The 12,243-nt window shown below is 40.0% G+C and overlaps 2 protein-coding genes across 3 annotated transcripts in view; one reads left to right on the forward strand and one right to left on the reverse strand.

Annotated features, from left to right (window-relative positions):
- The window catches only part of AIDA (axin interactor, dorsalization associated), a 44,200-nt gene extending 42,582 nt beyond the window's left edge, over nucleotides 1-1,618 (reverse strand). The window contains exon 1 of the mRNA XM_003790961.2: nucleotides 1,295-1,618. Within this exon, the coding sequence (XP_003791009.1) occupies nucleotides 1,295-1,404 (110 nt within the window). The 5' untranslated portion in view covers nucleotides 1,405-1,618. The remainder of the gene's footprint in view (nucleotides 1-1,294) is intronic.
- A 35-nt stretch (nucleotides 1,619-1,653) lies between these two features.
- BROX (BRO1 domain and CAAX motif containing) overlaps nucleotides 1,654-12,243 on the forward strand; it is a 21,994-nt gene continuing 11,404 nt past the window's right edge. The window contains exons 1-4 of one of the 2 annotated variants that reach the window (XM_012805891.2): nucleotides 1,654-2,009; nucleotides 4,093-4,209; nucleotides 7,454-7,560; nucleotides 7,908-8,004. In XM_012805891.2, the coding sequence (XP_012661345.1) occupies nucleotides 4,109-4,209; nucleotides 7,454-7,560; nucleotides 7,908-8,004 (305 nt within the window). In that variant the 5' untranslated portion in view covers nucleotides 1,654-2,009; nucleotides 4,093-4,108. Of the gene's footprint in view, nucleotides 2,010-2,379; nucleotides 2,480-4,092; nucleotides 4,210-7,453; nucleotides 7,561-7,907; nucleotides 8,005-12,243 lie in introns of those variants that run through there. The other variant, XM_023513919.1, reaches the window with a different exon arrangement.

Genomic DNA, 12,243 nt, shown 5'->3' on the forward strand with positions numbered 1-12,243 from the left:
GCTAGGTAAAAACGAGTGACTATTTAAATCACCTTACTGGCTAGGTAAAAACGAGTGACTATTTAAATCACCTTACTGGCTAGGTAAAAACGAGTTAACTATTGTTGGAAGAGGGAACAGTTTTAGATCTTCCAAGTACCAATCGTGTACTCATAGTAGAAGATAGGAGGCTGGGGGCAAGACGGTGGGGTTTTACTCACTACTCACACAGGGTTTCATACCCAAACCTCAAACAATAACTTGCTTTAAACCAAGAATAACTAACAGCGACAGTTTGCAAACAATAGCGTTTTAGTAGGCAGTTCTTACATTTAGTAAAAAGTACAAGAAACTAAGCAAGACTATGTGTGTGTGTGTGCGCGTGTATAAAATCTTGTCTTTTAATTTTGAAAACATCCCTGAAGTTTGTTGGGGAAACTCGAAAGGGAAAGAAATCAGGACTTAGGTTGGTCAAGGAAACTGGTACTCACATGTACCCTGCAGCTATACATTATACACAGGAAAAGGAGGAGGGGCCCAAGGAGGGAGTGGCGGCTCCCGTGCGTGGTCTACTAATTCACATTTTGCTCTCTTCTATTCACATCCTGCGCGGACTCCACCCAAAGCAACCAAGCGAGGGGGTGGGTGGGACTCACAGCTTACCACTCAACAGTCCCAGAAACCGAAACAAAATCGAGTTGAAATTGTGAAAGCATTGCTCACCAGAATAGGGGAGCACGAGAGGGGACCCTTCTTTTGGCAGGAGAGGTATCCCTAGCCCTCCCGGCTTCCGGGGGCACTCGCTCCCCTCAACAGTAATCAGTTCCCTCCTCCACATGGAACGAGGAAGACGGTCACAGACACACACACAGAGCAAGGCCACTCGTCCCTGGAACGTGGGCGGAGAACACACAAGTATTCCACAGAGATTTTGAAAGAGAAATCAAGGGGTGGCAAGCTGGGAAAGGCGGAGGAAAGGAAGAAAAGAAACTGACTGCGGAGCTGGGGAGGCGCAGGACGATGGAAAGGAACTAAAGGTAGCCTAGGGCCGGCGCCCCAGCGAAGAAGAGCTACCTGTTGAATGGAGCTGGCCCTGCGGAGACGGAGGGGGAAGGGCGGCGAGACACCCCTGGGAGCGGACCTGTAATCTCCAGACAGCCTCCCCGGGGCCAGTGAGATCTCAGCCCCAGTGCCTGCGGGGCCCCACCCTGAGAAGCCTTGGCTGCAGACACAGTGATGAGAGACACCGACAGAAACAAGGGGGAGGCAGACGACTGGAGCCGGTCTGGCCCGCTCCCGCGGTTAAGTCACTCACATCTGATATTCGTCTATCGCCTCCACCAGCTGGCCCCAAGAGTCGAAGTCGGCGCCTCTCCTAAAACTGGCGCCCCAGCGCTGCAGCAGACTCCGGGTCACCTCCGACATGGCCGGTCCCCACCACCCCCGTCCCCTCCCGCCCCTTCCCCAGCAAAGCCGGGCTCTAGGGCGCCATCCTCCCCGGGCCTGGCCCCGACATTAACAGGGCCAGGAGGAACCGCTGCGGCCACCACCGCCACCCGCCGAGGAGCCGCCCAAGCCCATTCGCAGCCACAGCCAAACTTGCGGCTCTAAAGAGACCGCCCCGCCCCCGAGTCCCCGCCCCCGTGGTTAGGTTGAGACCGCCCCACTCCACCCTGGGCCGCCATCGCTACTGCGGCGGCTCCGCTCAGCCCGGGACCCCAGCCAACGCCTGCTTTTCTCTCTGGGGAAGAGGCCGCAGCTCAAGAGGAAAAACCAACAAGGAGACGTTGGAGAGGGTTGATGAACAGTGTGTTCTGAGGGGTCCGAAACACCGCGACAGCCACTCCACCCCTGAGCGGCGCGATAGCTGTCATGGTCCCCGGACCACGTGACTCCGGCTGGGCGCCGGTCCGGCTTCCCGTCGCTCTATTTCACTAGTCCTGATTCTCCGCCTCTCTCCTTTTCTTGTCGCGGACTCCAATACTGCCTTTCTTCCCTCAAGAGGACTGCTGTGCAGACCCAGAAATTCGGTAAGTATGTCAGAGAACGGGTGTTTCCCTGTAATCTGCCTCGTCCCCGTTGTTTCCTCGGAGTTCCAAGCAATAGGGTTATCCTCTTTTTACACCGGTCTCCAAGGACCCTGAATAGTGGACCAAAAGCCTCGGAAGGCCTTGAAAGAAAAATTGAAAATCTATATTGTCCCACAAATCAGTGGTTTTAACAGCTAGATCCGCCGAATCCCTTTGCCCCTCGTCTCCACTGGTGATAGGAGTTTTTATACAAGCTTAATAGGGGTTCATTCGGCCATCGCCAGCCCGCCTCCCGGGGTTGATAGTATCGGCTTTCCACCGAGATGCCTGTCAGGAAAGAAGGGTGCGCTAGTGTCTGCGCGTGCGCAGGGTCTCCGCCCGCCTCCCCGGACAGGACTGGGCGGGGCGCCGGAGGAAGAGGCTGGGTGGTAAACAGGAAGTGGCCGCTCAAAGCTCTGGGCGACCCGCAGGTAGGTGGCTCCGGGGACCCGGGCCTCCTGAGTCGGGAGGCCTTGTGTGTAATCAGAGTCCGCCTATGGAAGTGTGTTGGGTTGCTGCCTCAACCTAAGTGTTGTACTGGTGGCTCTAAAGGCACTCTCATACCTGCGGGCGAGTGTGTCGTTTTTCTGCTTCACCCTACAAATACCTGAGAACTGAAGAATTCAGGGTCGCCCAAGGGGAACGAGGAGGGGGTACAAACTTACCCGCTTTGGTCCTGAAGGAAAGATACACCAAACTTTTAAGTATTTTCCAAGTTGGGAGCAGTCTTAGCAAAAGTATTTGTAGGTAATTTGCTTTCACAAAAGTTAAGTATTAGTTGTGACATTATCTGTACGGGCTGATTTATGGGCACGTAGATGCTGTACTTAGGCTATCGAGAAAGTTTATGAGAAAGATATTTAGATGATATTTCCTGAAAGGACTTGTTAAATGTTTTGAGTCATAATGTAAAAGAACCTGCGTAGTTTTTCGTTGAGTACGCGATAAATTTTCTGTTAATTGAATATCTAGAGCTCCCCAAAACCAGTTTACTAATGAATAAATAAATATCATAAGGGAAGTTCTTAATGAAGGTATTTCGTACTCTGTGCAGCTTATACTTTTTTCTAAATGAAAAAAGTTGATTAACGAGTTCGTACCGTATCTTCAAATAAACTTTATCAACATTTCTTCTCTGTTACTTCCTGGAATCTTATTGCCATATTTAAGTCTTTGGCTAGGCTCTCCTGTATTATCTGCACTGCCTACCCAGAGACTTAGACAAGAGACATGTCACTTTTTTTTTATTTCCTAACCCAAAAGGTGTGGAACTTAATTTTTTAAGTTGGTATTCTGCTTAGTTTTTCACATATTTTCTTTTTTAGGATAGAAGTTATTGGCCGAGTATTGCATCATTTTTTAATAGAAATGATTGATTCTTACTAGCTATTTTGTGAACCACATTTTGTTACATAACACATGCTATAACCAATCCATTGGTGTCAGCAATATGTGAAAAATATAATAATTAACTTAAAATTAATTACCGTCTATACTGTTAGGGCTTCCTTAACATTGTAAGTCATGGTTGCCATTTGAATCTTTTTTTGGCATTTGCATTATCTGGTCTATGCCCTTCTCACTTGCAGCTGTCCAACCAAACTTTAGTACTTTGCTACTCAAATCTGTAGTCTGAATCCAGCATCAGCATGTTAGGTCCTTCCCCAGACTGCTGAATTAGAACCTGCATTTTACAAGACCACCTGCCCCCAGGTGATTTGTATACATATTAAAGTTTAAACTTTACTGCTCTGGTGTGTGTCATTGAAGTTACTGTGGGCAAATTTCTAAACTGCGGGGGGGGGGGGGTTGTTTTTGTTTTTGCTTTTTTGGTATAGATCTGACCTAAATATAGACCTGTAAATAGACAATCAGTTAAAACAAAATTGACTTATCACAAGGAAGCATTTTGTATGTATGTTATATGTATTATGTATAATATTTAACATATAAAATATATTCTGTAGCATACTTTTAAAAATAACAGTTTTATGCTATTTACATTGTTTTATCTTTAATCATTATATTTCTTTATTGTCTATAGAAAACATCTGGAGAAAATGACCCATTGGTTTCATAGGAACCCATTAAAAGCCACAGCTCCTGTTTCTTTCAATTACTATGGTGTAGCCACTGGCCCTCCAGCTTCAAAAATTTGCAAGTAAGTTTTAGTCAGTCTAAATCAACAAGTGGTGGTTGAACCATTCTTAGATACAAAGTATTTTTTTAGGCTGTATGGGTAATAGAGAAATATGTAATACATTGTCCTTAACTATAAATTCCTTACAAGTTTATAAGTGACATGTGAACTTCCATAGACTAATTAAACTTTGGCACTCATTCTGGCCATGGTCCTTTTTGGTCAGGAAATGAGTCCCAAAAAGTCTAAATCACAGAGTTAAGCTGTGTATTACAGCAGTACAAGAGATTCTACATATTAGTGTGTGGACATTGTTAACTGGCCAGATTATAGATTCATTGAGTTTAGAGCAGGTAGATATCCCTGTGACTTGAAAATATTCGTATAGGAGAAAGGATTTGAGCTGGGGCTTAAATAAATAAGAGATTAGATCAGGGTTTGGCAAACTATCCTGCAGATTCGGCTTCCTGCTTGTTATATAAAGTTTTATTGGAATACAGCCAGCCACACGTTTATTTATATGTTGTCTATGGCTTCCTCTGGCTACTTTCTTCTGCAATAGCAGAGTTGAATGATCCCAGTGGATGACCCTTTTACTAGAAAAGCCTGAAATATTTACTGTTTGGCACTTTACCTAAAGCATTTGGGGCTTTCTGCTTTAGGTAGTAAGAGGGAAAGGAGAAAGTCATTTTAAAAATCATTGTTCAAGGGTGAGTAGGGAAGTTTGGCTGGACCCAAAAAAGAGAGATGCAAGAGATATGTTGAAGGGAGAAGTCAACTAACCGTATTGATTTGGTCTGGGAGGTTGAAAAGGATTTGGCCTATGTGAGATGCAGAAACTAGATGTAAGACCCTGGTGCTTCCAATAAAGGAAAATCAGTAGACTTGCTGCTTTTGTGGGAAGAAGTATTAGAACAAAAGGTCAAAAAATTAGCTTATAAATCTGAACCAATGGTCAGCAAATTTTTTGTAAAGGGCTAATATTTTAAGCTTTGTGGGCCATATACAGTTATTATTGCATGTTCTTTATTTTTATAATTTTTTAAAAATGTGAAAATCCACCTTAGTTTGAGGGCTAAACCAAAGTAAGCTGTAGATTATACAAAAAAAAGAGTTATATAGATTGTATTTTCCCATCCCCTGGTCTAGATTCCTAGAGGCCAGCCCCAGCTTAGCTATTTTATGTGTGGCCTTGAGCAAGTTCCTGAACTTATTTGAACCTAATTTATAGTCTATAAAATAGCCTAAATTAGATATTTCTAAGTTACATTTTTCTCAAGTACTATAATTTTAAGAATTTAACTTTATACAAGTTGGGCTATAGGTTATCAAGCACCTACATAGAAATAGGTAGGAAATGTTTGAATCTAGAATAGGACTTAAGGGTTCACATTTATTCTTAGTCAAGGAATCAAATCACTCCTTTTTTACTTCTAGATAAATACATTAAACAATCTCAGATTCATAAGGTAGCCTTTCCCATTTTTAGCTATATATAATTGTTGGGATATATATACTTTCTTGGAATAAGCCTTGTTAGAGTTAGTACTAAGGAATAAGCGGAATATCTAGATCATGTAAGATTAAGTCTGTGCTCTCTTTTAAACATCACTGCTGCATGACAACCCTTATAAATCTCAAAAGAATATATTTAAAAATTTAGTACTCTTTCAAATAATTTTGAGTATGTGCCTTATTTGAGGCACCTACTAAATTTTTGATATGCAGCCCCTGTTCTCTTGGTCCTTAAAATTTTAGTGCTTTTTTCTTGTTGTTATGTATACATATTTCAAGGGTCTTTGATCATTGTCCACGTAATGTGATTTCAGAAACCCCTCTCTAACCTAACGACTGTCTGGATTAGATGTAGAACTGGAATGGAATCAAGTTAGAGCTGACAATGGAGATCTGCGAGTGGACATAGTTGAAGCTGTTACTGGTAGATGGAATCTTAAAAAAGAGAAGCCAGGGCCAGGCAAGGTGGCTCATGCTTGTAATCCTAGCTCTTGGGCGACTGAAGCGGGTGGATTGCCTGAGCTCATGAGTTTGAGACCAGCCTGAGCCACAGCGAGACAGGAAACCACAGAGCCAAAGACTGAACATTTCTGGAGGTAGGAGTAAGAAAAGGACGTAGAAAAGAAATATAAAAGGAGTTTTTAGAGATTAGAGGAGTAGCTGGAAAACTTTAGTGTTACTGGAATCAAAGGAGAAAATTCTAAAAAGGAAACAATGAATTTGTAATATTTATTGCTACGGAGCAATAAAAATAATATAGACTAGTCAGAAGCTTTCAAACAACTAATGGCCATGTGTTGTTGCATACTCTTGATGTGTGTATTGAATTATAGAGTGTAATTTCATTTTAAAATACAGTTTTGGGGGGTTGGGTTATTTCACACCTAACTGTTATAATGCACATATTCTGGATGAAGGGCACAACTTTGACATAAAATGTGCAAAAGCAAACTATGTAACCAAAATGTGTGTACTCCTATAGTATTCTGAAATTTAAATAATTTTTAAAAAGGAAAAATACAATTTTTGACTTGAGGCGTATTTTGACATTTTGTGTGTAATGTCAAATTTAGAAACTTTAAGGATGTTAAATTATGTTAAATTTCCATTTTTCAAGAAAGTTACTAAGAACTAGTTCGTGTAATTTACTCATTCTAATCCCCCTACCTCAAATGCATGCATTTGTTTGTTTTTTTAAATGAAAACTTGCTGTATATTTTTATTATGTAATTGTATTCATGAGTTTGTCTTTTTATTGGGACTGGATTTACTTTATTGTTTTTAGAAATTTCATTTATCTGTAGTGTTAGTCTTAATTAAATTAGTTCCTATGTACTTGATAATATCTTACAGGAAGGTAAGGGTGGGTGTGTGTTTGTGTTTTAAAGCTTTTACATTGAAAACTTCAAGCCACTTTTTTTGAGACAGAGTCTCACTTTGTTGCCCTTAGTAGAGTGCTGTGGCATCACAGCTCACAGCAATCTCCAACTCTTGAGCTTAAGCAATTCTCTTGCCTCAGCCTCCCAAGTAGCTGGGACTACAGGTGCCTGCCATAATGCCCAGCTATTTTTTGTTGCAATTCTCATTGCTGTTTTAGCTGGCCAGGGCCTGGTTCAAACCTGCCACCCTTGGTATATGGGGCCGGCACCCTACCTACTGAGTCATAGGCGCTACCCCTCAAGCCACTTTTATATGGATTTATTGTCTTATAACATATTTAACTTTACTCTTTCTCTGTATCTTGTATAAGTGATTTGAGATCATCCAGGGCACGCCTCCTTGAACTGTTTACTGATTTGAGCTGTAATCCAGAAATGATGAAGAATGCAGCAGATTCATATTTTTCACTTTTACAAGGTTGGTTATTTATATGAACTTCTGAGTTATTTTAAAAAGCTGTGCAGAAGTTTATGTTTAATTCTTAGACTTTTCAAATCTGAATAATCTTCTAGACTATACTCTTTGGTATCCTTAAGTTTTAGAAATGTAACTATGTTAGGGTGGTTTGTGGTCTTTCTAACATTTTGAAAATTAAGTGTGTTTACATATTTCATATTACGTTATGTCAGGAGAAGATATGAGATGTAGAGAAGGAGAGAAGAGTGAGAAGTCTCATTCAGGCACCCAGAAGAGTAATTAATCTGAAAATTTCTCTAACCAGACCTATTCCTTCTAAAATGAAAATATCTTGTATCTTGGCATAGGTTTCATAAATTCATTGGATGAATCTACTCAAGAAAGCAAATTACGATATATTCAAAATTTCAAGTGGACTGATACATTACAAGGACAAGTTCCAAGGTAAGCAGTACTGATGGAGTACAAAGTTGAAACCAGTTTTTACAACCATTTAGTGCTTAACTCAGCCTCTGTACCTGAAGAAAAAAAAATACACATCTGAAGTAATTTTCTCCAATCAAGGAATTAATTAAAAGCATTTGACCTAAATCCTAATACATACAATTAAGTAAAAATGTAATTTTTTTCCTTGACCAAATATATTTTTGAGAAAATACAAATGCTAACTAAAATCAAACAGACTGGACCTTTAATAATACACAACAAATGGTTTGGGGATTTGGAACTCAAACCTGGCTTTCCATCTTTGCCTACATTTAGGTTGAGCAGAATTGGGGTTTTTTTCCTACTTTTACTTTTCTCGTGGATACTTGAGGTGTCTTTGGTCAGTCTTTCTCCCCAGCCCCATACTCTTGATTCACAATACAGTAGTACAGTAGAACCTCGGTAAGTTGATCACCTAAGGAACTGTAACAAACAGTTCAGCATGTGGAGGTGGTCAGCATAAGGAATTAGGCCGAGTGTACTGATAAATACACGTGCTTTACTTTCTTATTCAGCTTTTATTAGAGAACATCATACAAATTCATACATAAACCAAACATAGTAAAATTAATTACACATAGTAATATCATACAAAGTCAGTTCATTTACTGTTTTCTCATGGTTTAATCATTCTGTAGAAAGAGTCAATCTTGGTCTGTTTCTTATTCTTATTACAAACCTAAGTGGAGAAAGCCCTTTCAGCACCAGCCACTCCACTCAGCATGCCTGGGCCTTTGTCTGCAGCAGGCGACTTCAGCTGCATTTTTACATGCACAACATCCTCTTCCTTGGGAGTCTCTGCAGTGTTTGTGTCTTACATTTGCTCCTTCCGCTTCATCAGTGCTTCATGCACTTTCTTGCTGGTCTGTACTTTGGTCAGTATCCCTTGGAAAATTTGCTTCTGGGTCGGGTTCATTACAGGTTGCCACCTCATCATCCATTGCAACAAAACCTTAAAAATCTACTTCTTTTGAATTCTGCTGTGGGAGATGGACTGTCTGGTGGGGCCAAAACATCGTGCTTTTGGGTTTTGATAAATCCAACTTTCTTGAAACACTTCTGTATCATTTCTGGCTGAACTTGATTCCAACCAAAACTGATCCAGGGGACAGCATCCAGAGCATTAAGTGATGCAGGGGATGAAGTTGTTTCCACAACAGGCGGGCCACACTTTGTGTTTTAATAATGACCCACACTACAGGAGCTGGACTCACTAGTACATTTAAAATGTTTTGATGATACCTTGGTCAAGAGGTTGTTTTTGTTTTTTGGTTTTTTGCAATTTTGGCCTGGGCTGGGTTTGAACCCGCCACCTCTGGTATATGGGGCCAGTGCCCTACTCCTTTGAGCCACACGCACCGCCCAAGAGGTTGGGTTTTTGAGGCCATGTTTGAAGGCAGAAATTTCAGTGTCGCGTTTGTGAGATGATTTACTTTCTGGTGGCCAAGACAGTTATTTACTATCAGTAGAGTAAGCCATTTCTTCTGGGTCGATACCCCTTACTCCTCAAATAAAGCACTAATCCATGCACATTTATTTGATCTCCAAGTGATGGGAGGTCTTTAGGCAGATTCTTGAGTGCAGATGGCTTTGCCAGTTTATCAGTCACCAAGGGCTGTGGTTTCTCTCCAGTTGAGTTAGTGCAAAGCAGAACTGTGAAATGTTCTGTGGAAAGTAAGAGTCTGCACTTGTCAGCATTAAAGTTGTCATCCTGTCATCTTTGAAGCCTCTGGCGAAGCCCAGGAACTTTTTAATGAACTCTTCCACAACTTCTACTGGAAATTCATTGGATTCACCACACAAGACTTTTCTGGGAGATCTCAGATCACAGTTTAAGATTTCTCAGCCCAACTGCTTGATGCTTGGAAATCTGCCACCCCAAACTCCTGTCTGAATTTTTTTAGCAATTCCTTGGATCATTGGCCTGGAGATTTGTGCATTAACTGCCCTCATTTGCTTGAGCCAACTTAATACAACTTTGTTAATAACTTCATCAAGGGAAATTTTCTTCCTTTTTCGCTGTAGGTCTCTGCTTTCCTTATGCTTTCTCTTTAGGTACTCAAATTTACATTTTTGGATGTTAATTCTGGTCTTCTAATGCCAAGATGTTCTGCCATCTCTTTCCAACTGTAGCTTTTCAGAAAATGTACAAGATCAGCCTTTTCTTTTTTGTCAGCTCTTTGAGTTCTTTCCTTTGGGCCGTCATGTCTCAATTAACTGTAGAATATTTTAGTAATTGTAGGCAGTACCTACAACTCAAACCAGTCCTTTTTGTTGAAAAAAATCTTCTGTAACCAATAGTGATTACCAATAGGATATTAGGCCTAATCCAAAACCTGGTAATAATAAGTTAAAAAAGAACTGACACTAAAGAAAAAATAATTAAGGGAAAAGTCCCCTTGGTGTTGAGTAGACTCAAATGGTCAAGTTATAGAGAGTAAATTAATATTGTATGTTGCAGTCTAAGTGATCAAGATAGAACTTACAGAGGTGAGTCTTGCATTGAGCACATGTGGTACATGTCCAGTCATGAAAATGAGGTCAACTTAATGAGGTGGTAAGTATAGAGAGGTGGTTAACTATGAAGGTTCTTCTGTATTTGTTTTCTTCCTTTTTTCTTTTCACTATTTCTTCTCTTTTAAAAAGCTTCCCTTTAGAACAGGGGTTTCCCACCTGTGGTCCCAGCCACATACAGATTATGTGAGGACTGTTTTGTTTATCTGTGGTGTTAGATATCAAGAAGAGTACATATGAATCTTTTGTTTTGCTCATCAATTTTAGTTAGTGTTTATGCATTTAATGTATGGCCCAAAATAACTTATTCTTCCATTTTATGGCAGAAAAAGAAAAAGGTTGAACACCCCTGCTTTAAAATTTTTTCATCACTTGAAACTATTTGTAACAGATCTAATCACAGCAGGAAACATCACAGTGGTGCTAATTTTTATTTAACTACTCTTTTAACATCACTGTATTGTTTATGTGCCCATATATTTTTATCTAAATTTGTTTCTATTCTATAAAAAGAGAAAGCAAGGAATTGGAGATTGCTGAAAAACTAGGAGAGGGTATTCATTACAGTGGAAAGAATGTGGACATCAGATTCATAACTATTTAGGTAGACTCCTAGGTTTTCTGCTGGTAAACATCTGCTTTAGCTGTGTGTTGGGGTTATGTATATAGGACTTTATGAGGAACAAAATAATAACACTTATGTTAAATAAATAATGATAGGTGGGTAATAAAATGTTCATAAATTTTAGTTTCCTCCCTTGGGAATATCATGTAGAATTCATAAATTGGGTGGGGTGTAGGACTATGACTCCTTTTCAGATTTTAATATTCTGGGACATGAAGGCTTTCTAAGATTTCATTTTCTGTTTTTTCTGTGACACCTTTGTTTCTCATTCAAAATTAAGGAATATTTTTAAAATTAAAAAGATCAAAAATTTTTAAGATCAAACATCTGTCATTGTTACATTATAAAACTTTGACAGATACTGTAATGGTTTGCATTACATAAATTTGACAGTTTTTTCCACCATGCCACATTTTTTTTTTTAACATTTTTCCAGGAGTTTTATAAGACAGTGAAGGATTATATAATGAAGACCTTAAATAGTAGAGAATATTCAGCTCATGGGAGATTGCTTAACTACTATTTAGTCAACAGATTATCCTGTTAATATATCTGTTCTGAAGTGTTTTTCAATTCTACATACTTTTGACTATTGCTTAGATGTGGTGTCATAGAAATGGAATATTTAGACACGTAATGAAATCAATGAAAGATGAAAAGGGAGACAACCATTCATGAGGCTTCACATAAATTACCAAAACTCTCTTATTACTGAAAGGTAAGTTGTAAATTAGGTATGCCCACTGCATCACCAGATATAATTCATTTGAAAGTTTTTAGTGCTGTGCTCACTTTGACAGTACATATACTAAAATTGAAAGTTTTCAATGCTGAAAAGAATAAGCTGTTAAACTATTAAATTTTTTTGAGCAGGATAAAACTATTTTAAGAAGTGTGTTTACGGCTTGGTGCCCATAGCTCAGTGGTTAGGGTGCTGGCCATAGACAACAGAGCCAGTGGATTCAAACCCACCCTGGGCCTGCTGAACAACAATGACAACTACAACAAAAAAATAGCTGGGGAAAAAAAAAAAAAAGGCTCGGCGCCTGTGGCTCAAG

Source organism: Otolemur garnettii, unplaced genomic scaffold (genome assembly GCF_000181295.1).
Source record: "Otolemur garnettii isolate 467f Iridium unplaced genomic scaffold, OtoGar3 scaffold00045, whole genome shotgun sequence".
Lineage (NCBI taxonomy): Eukaryota > Metazoa > Chordata > Mammalia > Primates > Galagidae > Otolemur > Otolemur garnettii.